At 36.8% G+C, this 20533-nt stretch overlaps 1 protein-coding gene across 2 annotated transcripts in view; it reads left to right on the top strand.

The window, feature by feature from the left end:
* Window positions 1-18127, top strand: part of BMP5 (bone morphogenetic protein 5) — a 55175-nt gene extending 37048 nt beyond the window's left edge. For both annotated transcript variants that reach the window (XM_040553307.1, XM_040553308.1), the window contains 4 exons: window positions 2574-2771; window positions 10200-10276; window positions 12134-12244; window positions 15922-18127. In XM_040553307.1, the coding sequence (XP_040409241.1) occupies window positions 2574-2771; window positions 10200-10276; window positions 12134-12244; window positions 15922-16071 (536 nt within the window). In that variant the 3' untranslated portion in view covers window positions 16072-18127. The remainder of the gene's footprint in view (window positions 1-2573; window positions 2772-10199; window positions 10277-12133; window positions 12245-15921) is intronic.
* Window positions 18128-20533: the final 2406 nt, after the last annotated feature.

The following is a 20533-nucleotide window of genomic DNA, read 5'->3' as shown; positions in this document are numbered from 1 at the left end:
CTTTTCAGCAGCAGGATTTTTATTTAATAAAAGACAATAGAAGTTCTGTAAATGCAAACTTTCTTTTACACAGAAGCAACCTAAAATGGAGACAACATATGTAGTTTGAATTTCCAAACCAAACAGTTCAGAGATCCTCCTCAGAAGAAATTTAGTGTCTCAAGGGCAGTGTATATTTTGATTGCTTCATCTTCTGAAGGTTAGAGTTAAGCTAAGGTATATGATAAACCAAGAGAGAAAAGTTTAATGATGAACCCACTGAAGCCAATAATCGTTTTTGTCTTGACTTCACTAGGAGCAGATTCAGTGCATATACTATTCATGAACTGAAAAAAATGGGTCCTAAAAACTCAGGCTGGCTGCTTAGAAGATCAAACAAATAAAGGAATAAAGTCACATAAACTGTTTCTGTGTGTAAAAAGGCTGTGGGTTACAGGCTTAATTTTTTATGGTATATCTCTATACCCTGAATAAGTAAGTAAGCCCTAACTTGTGGAATCTTAATAGTCATCTTATTGCTGAAGTCTAAAGGAAACCCAGAGGAAACTTAATAATATTAAAAGTTATTTTAAAGGGAGTTCACATTGGTTTGGAGGATATTTTGCTTCGCACACAATATCCACCATTGTAAATTCAGAGAACCTAGATTTAAATTCAGAAAACCTACACACATCTTTACAGCACTCAGTATATAAATCTAATAGTATTCTTAAAATGTTCAGCAGTAAGGTATTAATCTTTTACAGATAAAATTAAAATTCTGAAAGTCCTTGGAATGAAAAATAAAGAAAAATAATAAAAAATATTCCCTCTAGAAATGAGGGGAAACTTGGAACTTTGTGGTAAGAGGTTGGTTTGTCCATGTTCAATGAATAGAGAATAGTCTGTACAGTTTTTCATATCTGACTTGCAACAGAATATTTGAACATATAGAAATTAATGTTACTGAATTATTTAATAGTTACATACATAAATACATGAAAAGAAGAATTAAAGAAATGCAAGACTAAAAAGACATTTAAAATGAAATCAGAAGCTTCAACAAATATATTTTTCCCTTGCAGTCAAAAAAGTAATTATCAAAATTGTTCAGAATATGTTGCCAATTACTCTGCTCCATAACTGCTAACTTTCTCAGTTCTTCTCCTGCCTTTGCTGGGCTCTCTGTCACTGGAAACATCTTAAACCAATTTAAAGTGCTACACCTGAATAAACATGTTGTAAAAGTGTTTATGTATTGAAGTGGGTCAGTTCAAGGTATGGTATTTGGCTGGAACTTCTAATTTCTCTTTTTACTGCAAAAGGGCTGCCAGAAGGAGGAAGTCTGAGCTGAATTAATACATTTGTTACAGTGGAAGTAGAATGGAAACTACTTTAACCACAAATCAAACTGCCTCTTTCATTTACGCCAGTGATAGAGTTTTTCTAAGAAATATAGACTCTGGCATACAGCCACTGTACGTTTGTGTTTGAAAAGGAAACCTATATGCTTATTTCTATAAGGTTGATTCCTAGGCTTATTTGTAAGTTCTCTTTCAGGGTGATTAAGCTAATGGTATTGCAGGTTAGTGAGGCAGATGCTCCTTTGTTGTCCACACAACAAACATTTCCAGCCAGTTTAGAGGAGTCCCCTGGTGCCCTGATGCTGCAGCGCGGGTGGTGCTCGTGCCTGCGCCTCCCCATTTAAAGGACCTCTGTGTCCCCCACCCAGCACAGCTGCACAGCTTCACATGACACTGTCTCGTTTTCTGACGGTTGAAGGGCTCTGCATAATACACGTACGCACAAAAGTGTTTATGCTGCCAAAATAAATTCTGTTAAGAGCAAGGGTTTATTTGCTAAAATGTCACTGATGCAGTTTCAGTGAGTTGTTTTGCTTTCTTTTCTTTTACTGAGGTTTAGATCCTATAATATAGTGAGGCTACCACATGGTCCTGGCTGAACAAATATTTTCGAGAAATATGCACATCCCTTGGGTACAGAACCAGAATCAATAAAGTCCATATTTCAAACCCTGTTCTCTTGAGCAACCGAACACCTTCCTACCTTTACTAGTGAATGGACATCAGTTTAAGTAACACTGTACAATATTTGTTTTTAAAGCAGAGGTATATTTATTATCCACGCTTCTCTTTGCCACATATTTGCTTTGGGGATATAAGTTTCCACATCTGACACCCAAGCGATGCAAAAACTAGATGACTGCATTACATTATCCTTTTGATAGCCTATAGACTTTAATGGGACTCATTTATTTTTTCACTTCTATAGATGCATACGTGAGATTGAATTAAAATATCCATGTATTGAATAATATATACAGTGTATGGAGACTGTACTTTCATGCAATGACAAACTACCTGTAAAGCTGTTGAAACTTTTGTAAACTGTTGAATTTTTTGTCCTTTAAGTTCTCTTAAACAAAAGGAGGTTAGGATTTCTATTCGTGTAACTTCAGGGTTATGGGCAAAATCCTTGCCTTGCTTCAGCCACTGGTGGAAATCCCAGTGTGGCTTCAGTAGGGGCAGAACTTCACCTCATATATATAACTTATGATTTCCATTGTTTTATAGGTCGAAGTATCAGTGTTAAATCTGCTGGCCTGGTTGGAAGACAAGGGCCTCAGTCAAAACAGCCATTCATGGTTGCATTTTTCAAGGCGAGCGAAGTACTTTTCCGTTCTGTCCGAGCAGCCAACAATAAAAGAAAAAATCAGAACCGCAACAAATCTAGTAGTCATCAGGAGTCTTCTAGGATGCCAAGTGTTGGGGGTAAGAAGAAGTTATGAATTACCAGTCTCTGTTTACAGGAGTTATGGGCATCTGCTCAAATGCAGTGGTGTCTCACCAGCTTAACAAGACATTGCTCATTGGCTGAGCTGTCAGAAACTGTGTTCCTGCCATGTTTCTGCCTGCCCCCATAGCTTTGCTTAAACCTCTTTTGTTATGCTGGCTCTGAGCATGATCTACCTTCAGTGAGTTGGTTCACTTACATGTATGACTCAATTTTATTTGTATTTGAGGTGTAGGTAGAAAAAAATGCACTGCTATTTCTCTAGTTTCAATTGCGGATCTGGAACATAGTTATTTCTGAAGTAGGTGACTTAGAGGGATGCACGTGTTCCTTCTGAAGATCCTAGGTTTTGTAACGCTCCTAACATTTATTAAGGCACCAGGGAATCTCTATTTACAACTGTTTTATTTGTTTGTTTGTTTTTGAATATCGAAAGGTTTTCTGATACTCTGTGTAACTATAATACAAACAGCTCATCTGCACAACTAACTTTTAACTCCCGTCAGTCAATATTGTAGGAGAGCAATTATAAATAAATAACAAAAAATCACCAACTAGGCAATATTAACTTCTTATTAGTACAAAAAAGAATTCATGCCCTATATCAAAAAGGTATTATTATCCATTATTTATAAAGTGATATTGACTAAGCATTCTCTCCTTATTAACTATTTAAACTTCTTCAGAAGTCTTGTAACGCAGATGTGGTTTAAGCATGAACATCAGTTATGTTTGCTAGCTTATGCTAGCTCTATATTCATTCACTTCAGAAAAGGAAATGAATTTGCCTTTTGGATGATTCTAGTATGATCAGCTTTGGTTCTGCAGAAACCGTTCCTTCTATTTTCCTGCTACCATACAATGCACTTCTGCTATTTTCATAAAAGGGCTTTGGACAGAGTAGTACAACATGAGATTTTCTTTTTTTTTTTTTTTTTTGTAAATATGCTCTTTGTAACTGCATTAAATCTAAAATACTCTCTGTTACCTCCAGGGTAAGTAATATTCTCTCTGAACAACAACAGCAAAAAAAAGTTAAAGTCTTCTAATATTTTCTGGAAAATGTCTACTTATTTTGAGAATTATATATATATATATTGAAAAAGTAATCTAAGTGCACATTACTTTTAAGATACCTAAATATAAGCATCATACTTCAAATTGAATCCTGTCTTTCTAGTCCATGAGGAAATGAAAACTGAACAGGTTTGTTAAGCCTGCTTGATTATAACAGGAAAGATGAACACAAGCTCCCTGCTGGTTTAACCTGGGAAAAAAATCAGCCTTAACACATGCCAGCAAGTTGCATCAGCATGAGAATTGCCTCATGAAGAGTTGTATGTATGTCTCAAAACACTGGTCAGCCTCATTTATGCATCCAGTCTTGCTCCAGAACTGCTGTAAAACAAGAAGAATCAGAATATCTCTAGTGAAATGTGTATTATGAAACAAATTTTCTCCTACCCTCTTTAGGGCCCCAGCCTGCATAGCCATAGATATGCATCACTATATATGTTGATCCATGCCATATTTCTGTCAAAAAGATTGTAGTTTCAGAAAACCTTAGTGTTAGAACAAAATTAGATTAAGAAGCAATTGCATGTGCAGTTGCATCAAGGCAGGGGCAGCAACCTGTGACTGGAGATGGGGGTGGCAAGATGTGGGCAGGCTGGAATAGATGGTAAAGCTACAGGTAGATGAGTAACCACAGCCTCACATAGCAATGTCCTCCATAGCAAAACTGCTTGTAGGACTAGTTCCTGCACAACAGCAAATTGGCTTTCATGCTGTTGCCTTGCAGTTTTCACCAGCAGTCCCCATATCACACATAAACAAACTCCTTTTGTTTGTATGCCCTTAAAGATCAGTTATGGGAATTTTCATGCTGTAAGTGATCTAAAATGCTTTCTGTTTTGATAATTATTGAAAAAAATCTCAGTAAAATCTGTGGATGAGCACACTGATGACTGCAAAGGTAATGTGCACATTCTATCCAGATGCTGCAGTGTGAAAAAATGATTTGAAGGAGAGAACACATTCTTATTTCCCAGATGTTCACATCTTTGCAGAACACAGGCACAGCCTGCTATCAAGGAAAAGCTATGCCCTTTTCCTCCTATATACCAGCCCCAGGAACTGGACAAGTGCACTGGATGTGTTTCATTGCAGCAAGCTTCTTGGAGGAGGCTGGCTCCTAGTTCTGCACAGCTTCCAGAGGTTTCTAGTTCTTCTCTTCATATTTCATCAAAAGAAAAACCCAAAGAACTCTGCCCATCCTCCTCCTCACAGTGGCCTGTGAGGCCACATTCAATTCTCATTTACTCCCTGATGCAAGGCAATGTGGAAGCAAAAGACACATGGATGGGCAAAAGTCACTGTGTGATGTAGATGCTTGTTTCTAAGCTTGTTCCACAACCCTATATCCACAGCATCCAAGTCAGACTTTGACAGTGACAAATGTTCATCTAAGTAGCCAGAGCCAGGTAGGTATGTTGTCACTTATAAGTCACAGCGTTCAGTTATATTTTTCTCTGCAGGTCAATCCCAAATTTACTCCAGTCCTTACTTCCTTTTCTTTTTGATTTTCTCTTGTTTTTTTCTCTTTCTATTTTTCTGTTTCTTTTTCCCACTTTTATTTTTTTTCTTCTTCTTTCCTGTTGCCTTTTGTCTTTTGCTTTTTGTCTCATTTCTTTTCTGTGTTTTTGGACCCCAGCGATTAGTGTTACTATATTCTCAGCACATCAAAAAGGATAGCCCTGCTGGGCAACTCAGTTCTCCCCTTCCACTGGAAAACACATTTTTGAATTATTCATGAGGACATATAGACAAACACAAAATGGAGAAAATAAAATCTATATGCACCAGTTATTATTATAACAGCTGGGTAAAAGTTAAGAGATTTGATGCCAGCATCCCTATGTTCCTAAAATCTTCAAAAGAACATGACCTCAATGTAGTGCAAAGACACAGAAATGAAACTTAGCATTCAGACCTCACCTGCCTGCACAGAGGATTGAAGTGTTTATTACTTATCCAGTTCTATCGCGGTCAAACTGAACATCAAATGAAAAAAACTAAAACAAATCAAAACAAGACAATTTGTTCCCAAAGTACCTCATATAACTCTTCCTTGAAACAAAGTCTGACTTCATTTTTTCTTTTTGAGCATTACCTAAAAAGAATATATTGATATATATAAAATTAGGCACTAGAGGATATCCACATTTGAATACTTACTATGCGGTAAACTACATACATTTTGGTCATAATGTGATGAGATAAAAAAAAAAAAAAAAACAACAGTGCTTAACTGTGCATTTCCTGTATTTTATTGGTTGATGTCACACTAATTAATGAAGAACACGTGATAGTATATATAGTCATGTCTCAATGTCTTTATTTTCCCTGCCAAAATAAATAAATAATAATTCTTTTTAAAATTTCTTATATTTTCTTGCCCTCCTCCCACAACTCCTTCTGCTACGTAGGGGTTTGGACCCTAACTGCCATCCCTGACAATGTTGGGAACAACATTCACTTACCCATAATATCCTATAGTTTTGATTCTTGACAGAATAAGCATATGGGCTTTGAAGCTGCATTATATGAAATTGGATGCTTGGCACCAAATCTTGTTATAAATGTCACATTCGATACTTACATGCAGTGTTACAATAGACACAACGTTTGTCTTGTATGAAAGATAGAATTCAAGGAAGGAATACACATTTGCCTGAGTTTAGCTTTCTTCATAGGTGTGTGGATTACATGGCTAAAGATTCATGTCTTCACATAAAATGCAGACCACCATATCAGGTAACGTGGTGTGACTGCACATCCACTCCTGGTTAACCTATATTCAAGTAATTCAGAATATCAAGACAATCAACACATCTCAGCAGTGATGCACATGTTTATTATTCAGCCTTTCTCCTTTAACTGTAGACACTTCTGCTGTATTCTGGTACTAAAACTTCTGTATGTATTCTTAAATATGGAAATGTCATGACTGAGAGAACTTACAAAAGCACAATCTTCAGCTTACATTAGTTTGACTGCTTGGGTGCTATCTAAAAGCAGATTGTGACTTCCCTGACTGTCTCATATGCATATCTTTCCCACATTTTTCAGTCATAGTTTTTTGTTTTTTTGTTTTTTTTGCAAAGTGACTTGCATTGTATATACTGAATTTAAAATTCTTATTCATGGCTGAAACATAAAAGCTCAATATTTACCTCCTACAAGTGCTGATATTAGTGAAAATCAGTATACAGATCCTTGTAAAGAAATAGTGAGACAGTTCAATTTTTTTGAATTTAAAGTTCCTTTGCACTCCCATTCCACTGCCTTACTTCTAATGTATGTGCAGAACATACTAGATTACAGGCAATTCAGCACAAGGGATGACTAAGAGTTCTTGGTTATATTGAAAGCATATAGATTTTTGGAAACTCATCGTGTCTTAGAGTATCCTGCCTTGCTTTCAGTGGCTACTCCAGAAAGATGCAGGAGTTCTGTGTAGGATGTGGGCCCTACCTGCCAACAGAGGGTATCTGACATGGCAGCAGTTAACTAGCTACCTGTGGAGAACTGAGCTGAATCTTTAATGGCTGTCATTGAGAAATAGCTCATTAAGGTCTAAGAGAATGCTAGGAAAATGCTAGGGCTAGGAAAGAAAGTAGTATTCATCTTTAAAAAGGAATGGGGTTTGGGATATTATAGGTTAGAAAGCCTAACTTAACACTCATGACGATATTACAAGTTATTTAGAACTGCAAATGGATATATCTCAACTTGTGCACAGTTTTTGACACCATCTCAGGAGACATTTTGGGGCCCAGGTACCTTCAACAAAAAATATATACATAGCTTGATAAAATATATATATATATATATTCAAATAGCATGTTACCAGTAAAAGTAAAATTTGGACGGGTATTTTTAATGATATCTCATTGAATCTCTTCTGGATCTGATTTGGTCCAACATTTTATTGGTAATTTGGATGATGGATGACTCTCCCCAGGTCTGGTATCCTCTGTGAACTTGCTGAGAGCACACTGTCCCATTGTCCAGGTTGCTAACAAAGACATTAAACAGTACTGGCACCGGTACTGGTCCTTGAGGGACATCCGTAGCAGCCAGCTGCCAGCTGGACTTCGTACCACTGATCACAACCCTCTGAGCCCAGCAGTCCAGCCAAGTTTCCACTCGTTATATTCTTTACCTATCCAAACCATATCTGATCAATTTGGCTATAAGAATACTACGGGAGACCATATCAAAAACCTTCCAAAAAGCAATGTGAACACCCAGTTCTGACTAGCCCACAAAGCTAGCCAGCTCATCACAGAAAACTGTCAGGTTGTTTAGGCACAGTTAGGCCTTTGTAAATCCAAGTTGACCGTTCCCAAACACCTTCTTGTTCTTCATATGCCTTGATGTGGCTTCCAGGAGCGTTTGATACACAGCCTTCCCAGAAACTGAGATTAGGCTGATTGCCCTTCTTGAAGATGGGTGTGGCATTTCCCATTTCTGAATCATGAGAAATATTCTCCAGTCACTACTCCAGAACACTCAAAATGTCAGACAGTGACTCTGCAATGATGCTGGTGATTTATATAAATACAAAGCTATCCTAAAATGACTAGGCAGCATTACATCAAAAAGGGATCTGAAGTTGATCATTCAGCAGTGTGATTTTGCTTTAAAATTCCCATTCTGTTGTCTACAGCTAGAAAATCATCCAGAAGTCATTGGAAATAATTGTTTTACTTTACATGAGACTGTGTTCAGTTTTGGCTATCAGATCGTCAGAAAGTCACAGAGAAAGTGAGAAGAATTCAGGGAAATAATGATACAGTTGACAAGAAGCAATTGGTAAATTCACAGAAAAGATCATTTAGGACAGTTATTTGGAAGAGTTTTCCACAAAGATAGAGAAGCACTACAACAGGTTATCTCAGATGCTATACATTTCACTGCCTTGGAGGTTTTGGACTATACATTAGGCAAACAATTGTCAGCAATACTCTGTATATACCAGTTCCATGTTACAGCAGAAAGATGAACTAAATTATCACTGAGACTTTTTGCAGCCTACAAATTCTATGATTTCACGGTACTTAATTGTGAGCTTTAATTAATGAGACTATTAATATTTCTAAACATATATGCAAGCTTTTCATTCAATCAAGCTGTAAGAAACCTTGCAGGATCAAAGTACAAATTCTAGAAGAACCTCCTTCTGTCTTCTACAGTTTCTATGGTAAGTCATGAAGTTCTTCCAGTCAGCAGAAAGCTCTTCCATGCTATAACAGGGTGCAATGAAAATTGTGCGGTGTTTTTCTTTTTCATTTTATATGAAAAAGGACACTCTTTCAATTTTCCTGGAACTTTTAAACAGAGACCATCCCATTTCAGCTTCAAGTGTTAAGAAACTTTATCTAAAAAAAATCTGTTCTTGAAAATGAAGATTTTGTTTGTTTTTCAGTGTCTTTTTTTTTTTTTTCATGAATTTCAGCCAACTTTTTTTTTCTTTTCTGTCAGAATAGTTATATTGGTCAAAAAAACCCACACTTTAAGCATTCTTTAAATGGAACCCTGCTCCATCACATGCCTCACTGATTGCATCACTCAAATAGCTCTCTAAACCAATTCCGGGCTGCTAATGGGGTGAAGGCATGTCTACACCTCCTTCTTTTCCTGTTCCTCAGGGGCAGTGGGGAACAAATACTACATTTTCTCAAGACTTAAGATTGTTCTGGAGAAGCACATATGGAAGGTTCTTCACGTCCTTTGATCCTGACATATTTCTGACACTACAGAAACATTCAAACCTTAAAAGAGCAGCTGTTATTCTACTTGTGTGTATTAGTAGATTTAAAACTAAAGATCATTGACTGGTGAATGTTTCCAGAATATATGATTTAAAAATGAGTACAAAACATGCTAATAATAGACCTTTGGAAGTTTTGTTGTTTCAGGACAATTTTTGTCTTTGTTAATTTATCTTTTGAACTGGGCTACTTTCTTTACCTGACAATTAAATCTGTGCCAACAGGCAGAAGACTTCAGTTTACCTTAGATCAGGCTGTCAGTGTCCTCCTTGAATTACCTATATGAATATTATAGGATTTGTTACATAGCTGGAGAGCAAACAGGTCATGTGAACCTGTTATCCCTAATGCTGAGGGTGTCGTTTCTGTTGTGTACACAAATTGCATCAGGCTGATACTGGTGATTCTGAATTTCCTAGTTTATACTGACATTATTACCAACTCTGTGAGGACAAATGACAGTATGCTTGTACCTTTCCTTTTTACAGTTTGTTCAGGAGCTAAATCTTGTCAGTTCTAGCAAAGTTTCTAAAAAAAAAGTTATTAATTTTTATTTTCTTCCTATAGATTATAACACAAGTGAGCAAAAGCAAGCATGTAAGAAACATGAACTTTACGTGAGTTTCCGAGACTTGGGATGGCAGGTATGGTTATAAATTCTGTTTCCTATCAGTGCTAAATGGCACAATCTATTTTACTGTCTCCCAGTATTTACAGTCTGTTTTTCTCATGGTAATTGGTATTTCACTGATGAGAGACAAATTCTTTAAATGCATTCTGCAATGCAACCCTATCACTGTCTCTTTACTTTTTTTGGCTGCTATTCTCTCAAACATTTTGCAGATGACTGACTTTATGATCTGGATTTATTCACTAAAAGATAAATCTGGACCATTACTCAAGATCTGAGTAGACCTGCAGTAGATAAAACAAAAATTCCCACAGTAAGCAAAGAAACTTTTGAAATTTGCACTCAAATTCTCCTTTCTCTAGTCTACTGCAACTCAGAGAGATTTCACTTCTTTGGGGTTCATAGGCAAGGAGAGCTTGGATCACTGCTCAATGGGTTTTACACTGATGCTAAGTTGATGTAATTCCTAGGACAAACTCTCCCTGTTGTATAGTAACGAGAAAAAGAAGGTACCTGTGGTAAAAGGTCACAAAGACAGAGATAGGGCATGATGAGGAAAAGAAAATAGAGATCAGTCTAGTTTTTTGTTTGTTTGTTTGTTTTCTTTAAGATAAGGAGCAGTCTATAAAGAGAGAACAAGAAGGCCACCAGAAGCCTATAACCTAGAAATGTTGCATATGTTGTTAAGAAATCAGAGATGTCTGCTTTCACATTTCTCTGAATTATTTCAAAAGACATCTCCATGAGCAAAACAGACTATATAGTCTCGAGAAGAAAAAGTGTACTCTTTAATGAAAGCTCATTCTTAAGACATCTAGCTCAGATTCTCATATCTTCTCAAGGCCCTGTCTGAATTTTGTAGTATGTGTATCCTCACAGCAGCCTGAAGAAGTAGGCAGATAGTCTTTTCCCAAGTTTGCAGAGCATAAGTACCCTGTCCATGGTGACAGAGCAGGTTTGTCGTATTGACTTGAGCTCAGGCTACTGAACAAGTGAGCCATTGTCTCTCTGTCTTTGTCAGGTATCACAAGTTCTTTCATTTTTTGAAATGTGAAATTCTGATATGCCCCCCAATGCACAAGGCTCTTAAATCAGTCAGTCAAGAAAGAAAATCTATTTTTTTTTTCCACAAAAAATACTTGAAAAGTTCAGAGTTTCTGTTGGAGAACCAAAGTTACACTGTATAATAGTTGATCTGTGAGATTCGGGGTGGAATCTCAGGGTGGAAAAAGAAACAAAAACCATGAAATAGGTACTTGCTTCTCTCCCATTTTCCCACAGCAACTCCATTACCTTTGCCTAACAAAAGATGAATTCAGCAAATTAAATGCATAGATTTCATTAACATTTTTAAATATTTTCCCCCGTTTCATCTTTTCCCTATGCTGTTTGTGTTGCTAGACGTTCTCAAAATACATGATTCAGTACCATTCGACTGGGTAATCTCTAGTAACCATTAGTCTCATGAAATTATACAATGAATGGTAATGAATATGATGAAGAAAGAGGATAGATTTTAATTAATTTTGTTACACAAAAAAGCATCCAAGAGTTTCACTCTGGGAAGAAAAGTATTTTAACAAACATGTTTGGGCCTTTAATTCCTGTTACAGCCTCATTAGTTGGTATTCAGCACAGATTTCTGTTTAATCTAATTTTCATTGGAGTTTTGCAGGAACAAAGCAAATGCTTTTCTTTTTCTCTTTTTTTTTTTTTTTTAATTTTTTTCTTTTTGGCAAAAAAAGTATTTTAACATGCCACATTCTGAAGTTCATTTTGTCCTTGGACAAGTCTTCGTTAGCTTGATATAGTTTTATATTTTCTGAGTGAGGAAAAAAAAAAGGAGTGGGTTTATTTGTTCTTGTTTTAGGACTGGATTATTGCACCAGAGGGCTATGCTGCTTTTTACTGCGATGGAGAGTGTTCCTTTCCCCTCAATGCCCACATGAACGCAACAAACCACGCCATCGTTCAGACACTGGTATGCCTCTGCCTAAGTTATACTTGTCTATTTTGCACTCATGTCTTGGGACAGGGCCTGTTTCTTCCTCTGCTTACTACTATGGAACCTTGATTATTTCTGTAAATAATTACCCATTTCAGAGACATGATTTGATGATTACAGTGGAGAGCAGATGAACTGTCCAGAATGGTCTGTGCGATAGGTTTCCATTGCATTTCAAAAGCAATAATGCATCAAAAGACCATGTCTTATTATTGGAGAATTGTGTAGACAGGAACCAAAGTGGGCCCCTGCTCCCCTGGAGTTTTTTGTAGCTTATTGAAGCTCCATGTTAGCATCTATATAATATACCTTCCAGAATTGTTGACATTTGGCCGCTCTGTGGACCTCTATTGTCAACTGTTGGCAGAGAGCTTTAAAATGTAATTCAGTGTGAATCTTTGCAAACAGATGCATTTGCATGTAAGAAATTGTGTTCAGTCACGCCTGGCTAACAAATACAACTTATTTATAAGTGTGTTTGGATTTGTTGCTCTGCCTGGTACATGTAAAAGATTTGCAGCCAGCCTTTTGCCTCTGCCAGTTAGTCCTGTGCACCAGCCAGAGCAGCCAGAAGGATGATCTTAGTTGGAGCAGCTGGCAAGTCCTCCTCCAGCCCACAAGTGTTCAGCTATGTTTTCGAAAACACAGCACCTCCAGAAATTGAGACCTTTAGAATGCAATGCTATGGGTCTGATGTCTGGTCATGATTTTTCACCTGTGCCAGCTGAAGAACAGTCTCTGAACATCATCACTATTAGCAGACTGATTGTGCAACAGAGAAATGAGATACACAAGAAGGGAGTGGGAGGATGAAATCAGGGAGAAGATTGCCATCCTTAATGAGTTTCTGAAAACATCAAGGCACTTGACTGCAAATAGAGAAACATGGGTTTAAGCTTCCCTCTGATTTAAACTGATGATAGAAAAGTGTCCTTACCACCTGACTATCCTGATGAGTCTGTGTCGCTTGTTGGTGATCTTATTTGATTTTGACAAAAAAACAAAAAACAAACAAACAAAAAACAACAACAAAAAACTTGTCCTGAAAAGCCTTTCCCCTTCAGAAAAGTGTGCAGCTTTTACCCTCCCGAGCAAAACCAAAAGTAAAGAAAATAAAACAAAACCCCCAAGCAAAGAAAGTTTGGTTTTCCCTGCTTGTTTCTGACAGAAAACAAATTTTTCTTGTGAATGTTGCTATCTTAATTGAAATGGACATTCTTAGAAACTCAGCATGTGCTGAGACCTTTTTCTTTCCATTCAACGTCTCATTTATGCACCTTCTACAAGTCCAGCCACCAGTGTAACATTATTCCTCTATCCCAGAACTGAAGTCAGCAAGATTCACAAAAAGAAGGGAAAAAGTCAGAGTCTGGAAATATACAGAATTGTGGTAAGAGGTTCAGGTGAAGTGGAACATCAAATGCTATTTGGCAAGGAATATAGCAATGTGCCTAGGAGATGATGAAGAACAGAATACATGCAGTCCCGAACTGCAAAGAAATAGGTCAGCAAAGCAGAAGTTTAGCATTATGTAAACATTGCCCAGAAAATTTGCCAATATCAGTGCAATCCCCAGGTTAGAGTTCCCTTCTACAATTATGGGCTTTTAAATAAGAAGTGGCCCAGTGCTATTTTCTCATGTATGTCTACTCTTTCCAAAAATGCTTAATTTACTATGGTTAAGAAATTTGTGTAGATTGTCCACTTTTTTTTTTTTTCTTTTAAATTGGATACTTAGATTTTTCCCTCCTTTTTATGGCCTTTTTGGAATTGTGTGTCTCCCTCTGCATGTACTGTATATGCATTCAGTTGTGCAGCCAAAAAATCATGAGGCTAATTAAATTTTAACTGCACATAAATTAGATGAGATAACAGTAGTTGTATGCTTTCTGGTTTAAATTATGCACAATTCAGATTTACACAAGGTGTGCACATGGGGATGGCTTGGGAAACAATTATTCATACACCCCACCCTAATCCAAATGTAATCATCTCTCAGCCATACTGATTACACCATTCTAAAAAAGCCCACTCTTTGGTTTGGGGAGTGATTGTTCCTTGGTACCCCTCCAAACATTACTGACTCATTTTTATTTTCTTTTCTTTTGTAATAAGCATAGGAGAAATGCTGGGCCAGTACCTCTCTCTCTTCTTTTTCTGAGGCTGAACTAAGGCAGACAGAAGACGCAGATGCATATAAATACAAGATAGACTGCACTTAATAAATTACATTAGCTTTCTTTTCCTCCCATCAGCCACTGAAAAGGTGCTGGCATAGAACTGACCTCATGGTCACTCAAGTTAGAGGGTCAGCAGGTAGACCCACTGATTTCCAGGCTTTTGGAATTATTGCCTTAATAAAGATGCTCACTCTTTAAAAGGCTGTGAGCATCACTGTCGTGAGGGGCTAGCAGGGCCATGGGGCTCCTTTCTGGGGTGGCAGGGGCTGGCAGAACCAGCACTGATGGCAGGGCAAACATCTGCTTAGACAAGGCACAATCACTCTTTTCTCCAATGCTTTGCTATTCATTTGTTAAACTGTTTTTAAATGTGTGTCTAAACCCTTTCTAAATTGCTACTTCAGGATTTATTATTGCTCATTTCAAAAGATCTTCTCATCGTAACAGTTATGTAAAAATCTTTTCCTGATAGACTGTTCTCTGTTGTCTGGCAAAGTCTCTGGGCTTATATCACTGCGAGACAGATGGCTCTAACAGATTTACAAAGACTTAACATACAAATGAAACCTATTACTGCTGAAGACTTCATCCATGCCTTAATAATCTCTTGTCCTCTGTATTACAACTCCCTCCTTTCTGGCCTCCCCAGTTTCCAAGTCTTCAGCACGTGTAGAATATTATATCCAACCTTCTTTCAAGTACAAAGAACTTGTATTTCCCCAATTTTCAGATATTTCCACTAGATCTTGTTCAATCTGGGATGCTGTTCAAAACTGTTTTCCTTCTCTTTAACCTTTCATTGATATATTTCAGCCTAGTGTACAGAAAGCCTTCTCTGTCTCTGTCCTTTCCCCATACCTCCTGTCCAGCTGGCACCCACATTATGAATTGATTTTGACTTCAGTGGAAGTGGAATTGGATCCACAGATACCTAGATAAAACCTTAAAATACACTCATGCTGTCTGAAAACCTACATCTTACTCTTTCGTAGACTGAAAGCAGTGTTTCAGTATGAGCCTTTGCCTGCACAGCCTTTGCTGCCTGTAACAAACTTTCCTCCATGCTGAGACTCTATGCGAGAAAGCATTTTAGCATATGCTGGAGTCTCAGCGAGACCAAGGACATGAGCATGTGCTTCATGTTAAGCATCATCCTCAGTAGAGATGGCACTAACATATGTGTTTTCCTGAACTACAGCCTAGCTTCAACTCTTTTCTAAATTTTATCTGAAAACCAACTTTGTATCTTGGCCGCTCCTCCTCATTTATCTCTCCATCTGCTATTATTGTATAACTCTGCCCGCACGATTGAAATCAGAGCAACATTCTGGAGGTAAGCTGTGCTTTAAAGTTGCTAACCGAGGACAATCTGCAACCACAGAACTCTCTGAATTGCAAAGACATGTCTTGCACTGACGTTGTCCTTGTACCTCTCTGTTTGATATATGAGCTATGTATTTATCTGTCTTTCAGGTTCATTTGATGTTCCCTGATCATGTACCAAAGCCATGCTGTGCACCAACAAAACTGAATGCAATCTCCGTGCTCTACTTTGATGACAGTTCCAATGTTATTTTAAAAAAATACAGGAATATGGTGGTGCGTTCATGTGGCTGCCACTAGAATGAAAAAAATAATAATCTAAAGCAGAGGGGTTTATTCAGTATTGTAATAAAGTCAAGATATGAGCCTTGCTGATGAAAAGGCAGTCCTAAATTTATTCCATTTCATGTCATCTCTCATTTAAATGTACAATATAATGTATATAGTAGCTTTTATTTATTTAAAAATATATAGTTTCTTTTGTATGAGCAAAATTTCAAAACCATTTATATTATGGGTCACCTTACTATGCAGTAGAAATTCAAAAACTAATTTTTTCAGTTGAACATACTGGAACCTATTTCATTCCATTTCAATACTTTAAAGTAAAACCTTTGTACTGATTTTTTTTAAAGTTAGAAACTCCAGAACTTCTGTAACTGCTTCATATTGTTAAAGGAACTAAAATACGTTTGGTCATATTGTGCCAATGAAAACTGTGGAAGGGTATTTATTTAGAAAAAGGCACAGAAAAAAAAATAAACAAAACTGCTTGGCTAAACATATTTTTTCTTTTAGAAGTTCTGCTCCAGTAGAAAAAGTGAAATGTTGAACAATGTTTAAGTAAATAAATAGTAGATAGAAAATAGAAGTGAAGAGATTGCACATAATTGTTGTAACTATTTTCTTTAACAAGATGAGTGTAACTGGAGGAGCGTGTTACTTCTTGGCTTGTGGGCCACAGGGCTTGCAAAAGGCCCAAAGCTTCAGGAATTCTGTGGAGACAGACTCTAGCATCTCCCTCTGACTTTCCAAGTTAACACTAAAAATTGAACTACAACATTCTTACCTCAAATCACATCAGTCTATTACCTATCACATCACACTACCATGGCAAATATTTTTATAATAACAACACAAGGTCAAATCAAACAAAAACCACACAAGTGCTACCATTACAAAGACAAGTTATTATATACTTGACCCTGATGGTGGTTGTTCACAAGGAAAGATGAAAAACACCTTTCATAACAAGCTGCTGGGTAATTTGCAGCCTACTTTTTGTCCCACCTTCCTTTCTAACAGGTTTGGTTTCAATAATAAGATGTAAGATGGGATATCTTTCCTTTTAACATCAGTTATTACAACTTTGAAAATTCTTAAATCCATACAAATCATTTTTAACCTCCCTAAATTTTCGGCCTCAAATAAAATCCTGTGGTTGTGAATTGCACAATTTATTACAGATTATCATTCCCATCACTACCACCCATATGCTTATTTTAAATTTACCACATTTAGAATATTTGGACATCCCTTTGTTTTCGCGTTATCAAAATAGGAAAATAGTAACTCTGTTTTCTCTTTATTAAATAGCTAAGTATAATATGCTTTTATCATGAATTGCCTTGATTAAAAATGCTTCATTTAAACAGTTCTCAGAGTGTTGTTAAAAAATGAATACAACATTTCAGTTTCTTTCTAGAGAATCTATTCATGTAAACTCTGACTTTAGTGGTTATTTAAGACATATTTCAGAAAACTCAGATTATGACACTGATAAAATCAGTGTGTGTGTGACTGTTTATGCATGCAAATGTGCAACTGCCTTTTTTTGCAGAAACTAATTTGTCTTGCTGTTGGCATATTACATACATCTTTTTATGCATACAATCATTTTTTTTTTTTAAATTAACAGTTCTGATTTCAGTCTTGGGAGCTCTTTCCCCTCGATACAACAGTTCCATTTTACACTTCAATTTCTATTTTATGCTTACATTACCTACATATCTATGTTTAGTTGCAGTTCATGCACAAGGGTTTATATCAAAATACTATGTCCCCAATTGAATTATCATTTTGGAACAGCTAAATAAAACAATTTAAATTCCTCAGTTATTTTCAAAAAATTTACTTGTTTCTGTATAAAGTGGGTAGGTGGATATGCTTTTTAGAACTTGATTTATTCTAAATAGAATTTGATGGAAACTAAGTTTGGGGTACATTAAGTAATATATTTTTAAATAATGGTGTACCATTTTGAGAATAAGAAACTGAAGATTATTGTTATATTATTCTTTAAAATATGCTGTTGGAATATATTTCTATATTTTGAGACATAATAAACCTCTAACGCTATCTTGTTCTACTGTGATTTTGCTTCTGACACATGACAAAATGACACCAGCTTCATCTATTCTCTTAAAGGCAAAAGCAAGAGATTGCCAATAGTTATGCATAGATTTTGTTGCAGATCATTTTTTAATGCAGATAGTTTGCAAAATTACTTTTTTTTTGTCTTAAGTTGCAGCTCATTGAAACATCTAATTTTTAAATAAATATTACACTTCCAAATCATACCTCCAAACTGCTCACATTCCACTCAAAATATACTAGAAAGCAGAAATATTTTTTAAGATCTCCTTAAATACCTAAATGATCATTCCTCTGTTTGAAAGAAAGGATAGTGGCACCACCTTCACCATGCTCTGAACAAGGTTATATGTGTGTTCTCGTGAAAACTTGTTCAGTTAATCCCTTCTACAAGAGTACCTAGTATAGGGCTTTTTGTTTATTAGGTTGTATCAATTAGCTTTTGCTTTATATATATTTAAGCATAATATATGCAAATATAAATATGTATATAATAATATGCATGTAACTGTATTGAATTATATATATATATATAATCTGTATTTATTTATATAGTTAGTTGCTAAGTTCATTCCATTATCATTTAGGAGACATGAGAATTTTATCCTTTTTAAAGTTAAGTTTTATGCATCCTTAACAATGGAAAGAGTTTAAAGAGCAAAAGAAAAAGAAAAAGGAAAACGAGCCAGCAGTGTGCACAGGTGGCCAAGAAGGCCAGCAGCATCCTGGCTCATATAAGAAAGAGTGTGGCCAGCAGGACTAGGGAACTGATTGTCCCCCTGTACTCATCTCTGGTGAGGCTGCACCTCGAGTACCGTGTTCAGTTTTGGGCCCCTCATTACAAGAAGGACATCGAAGTGCTGGAGTGCAATGAAGCTGGTGAATGGTCTAGAGAACAAGACATGAGGAGTGGCTGCAGGAACTGGGGTTGTTTAGCTTGGAGAAAAGGAGGCTCAGGGGAGACTTTATCACTCTTTACAGCTACCTCAAAAGAGATTGTAGCGGGGTGGGGGTCAGTCTCTTCTCCCAAGGAACAAGGAACTGGACAAGAGGAAATGGCCTCAAGTTGCATCAGGGAAGGTTTATGCTGGATATTAGAAAAAATTTCTTCACTGAAAGGGTTGTGAAGCATTGGAACAGTCTGCCTAGGGAAGTGGTTGAGTCACCATCCCTGGAGGTATTTAAAAAACGTGTAGATGTGGTGCTTAGGGACATGGTTTAGTGGTAGACTTGGCAGTCTGTGGTTAATGGTTGGACTTGATGATCTTAGAGGTCTTTTCCAACCTAAATGATTCTATGACTCTGAAAATTGCTGTTTCATTATGGGTCAGAGCTTCTAAATCTTCAATTTACTCATAATGTTAACATTATTACTATACATTCTTGGCCAAGATCAAAAACGTTTGCAGTATGCTACCAGTGACCATTTCTATGGCTTAGAAGTATTCACCCTGTGGTAGTCAGCGCTGAAACATGTGCAGTATTCCAGCAAGAATTATTTAATCTTCCTTTAAAAGCACATAGTCCTGTGACTGTCACATTGATAAAGTCCTGTGAGTGCAATGATGGCAAGGTGAGCTCTGACTGACTGAAGTGTAGAGCATTTGCAAATTCTCTGATGTGCTAGCCACATTAACAGGCTTCCTCTAGTTTGGAACCTGATGGGCACTTCTCCTTTTTCTGGAAGCCCATTTCTACAAAGTATTTATAGGGTCAAGTTTTCCTGGTATTGGCCAAAGGTTTAAATCTTTCATTAATTAGGAAACAGGTGGGAGAGGTTTACTGATAGTCAAGAACATGCTTCTTTCAGTTTGCATTAGCCCCTTTTTTTTTAGGCAAAAAATAAATTCATATAAAGCTGGCTGGTAGCTGACAACATAGTGCATCCAATCACTATGAAACAACTAGAGATTTCTCGGACAAACGTTGGCATGGATGTCTTCAAGCAAAAAGGATGATCATTCCTTGTTCTTGTTGAAAGTTTATCCTGACTGACGTGTCCTTTCCAACCGTGTGACTCTTCCTTCTGCAGCGGCCTGTTTAGGTTTTTAGATACTTTTGCATTTGTATTGAGTGACTAGGTAGTTAATATAAAAGAAACCATATGAGAAGTTCAGCTATCTTCAGGACTAAGAAACCATTCCTTCATAGCTGCACAGGACTGCGCAGCTGTTTATTTTGCATGCTGGTACCTGTAGGACTGTAAAACAGTAGTTAGCATTCATATTATGATAGGAGCCAAATGTTAGACAATTCAGGACCTCATTGTATTAAATTCTACATAGCTGAGTGCTATTTGTTACATCTGTACTGTAGACACTGGTACTGAGGCTTTCATTAGGGACAATATAGAGGAATTGCACTTTTGGGTTACAATTCACCAACTTCT

This window comes from Cygnus olor, chromosome 3, assembly GCF_009769625.2.
Source record: "Cygnus olor isolate bCygOlo1 chromosome 3, bCygOlo1.pri.v2, whole genome shotgun sequence".
Classification (NCBI taxonomy): domain Eukaryota; kingdom Metazoa; phylum Chordata; class Aves; order Anseriformes; family Anatidae; genus Cygnus; species Cygnus olor.
Note: the sequence above shows the minus strand (reverse complement) of the source record. Positions and strands in the feature narration are given on the sequence as shown.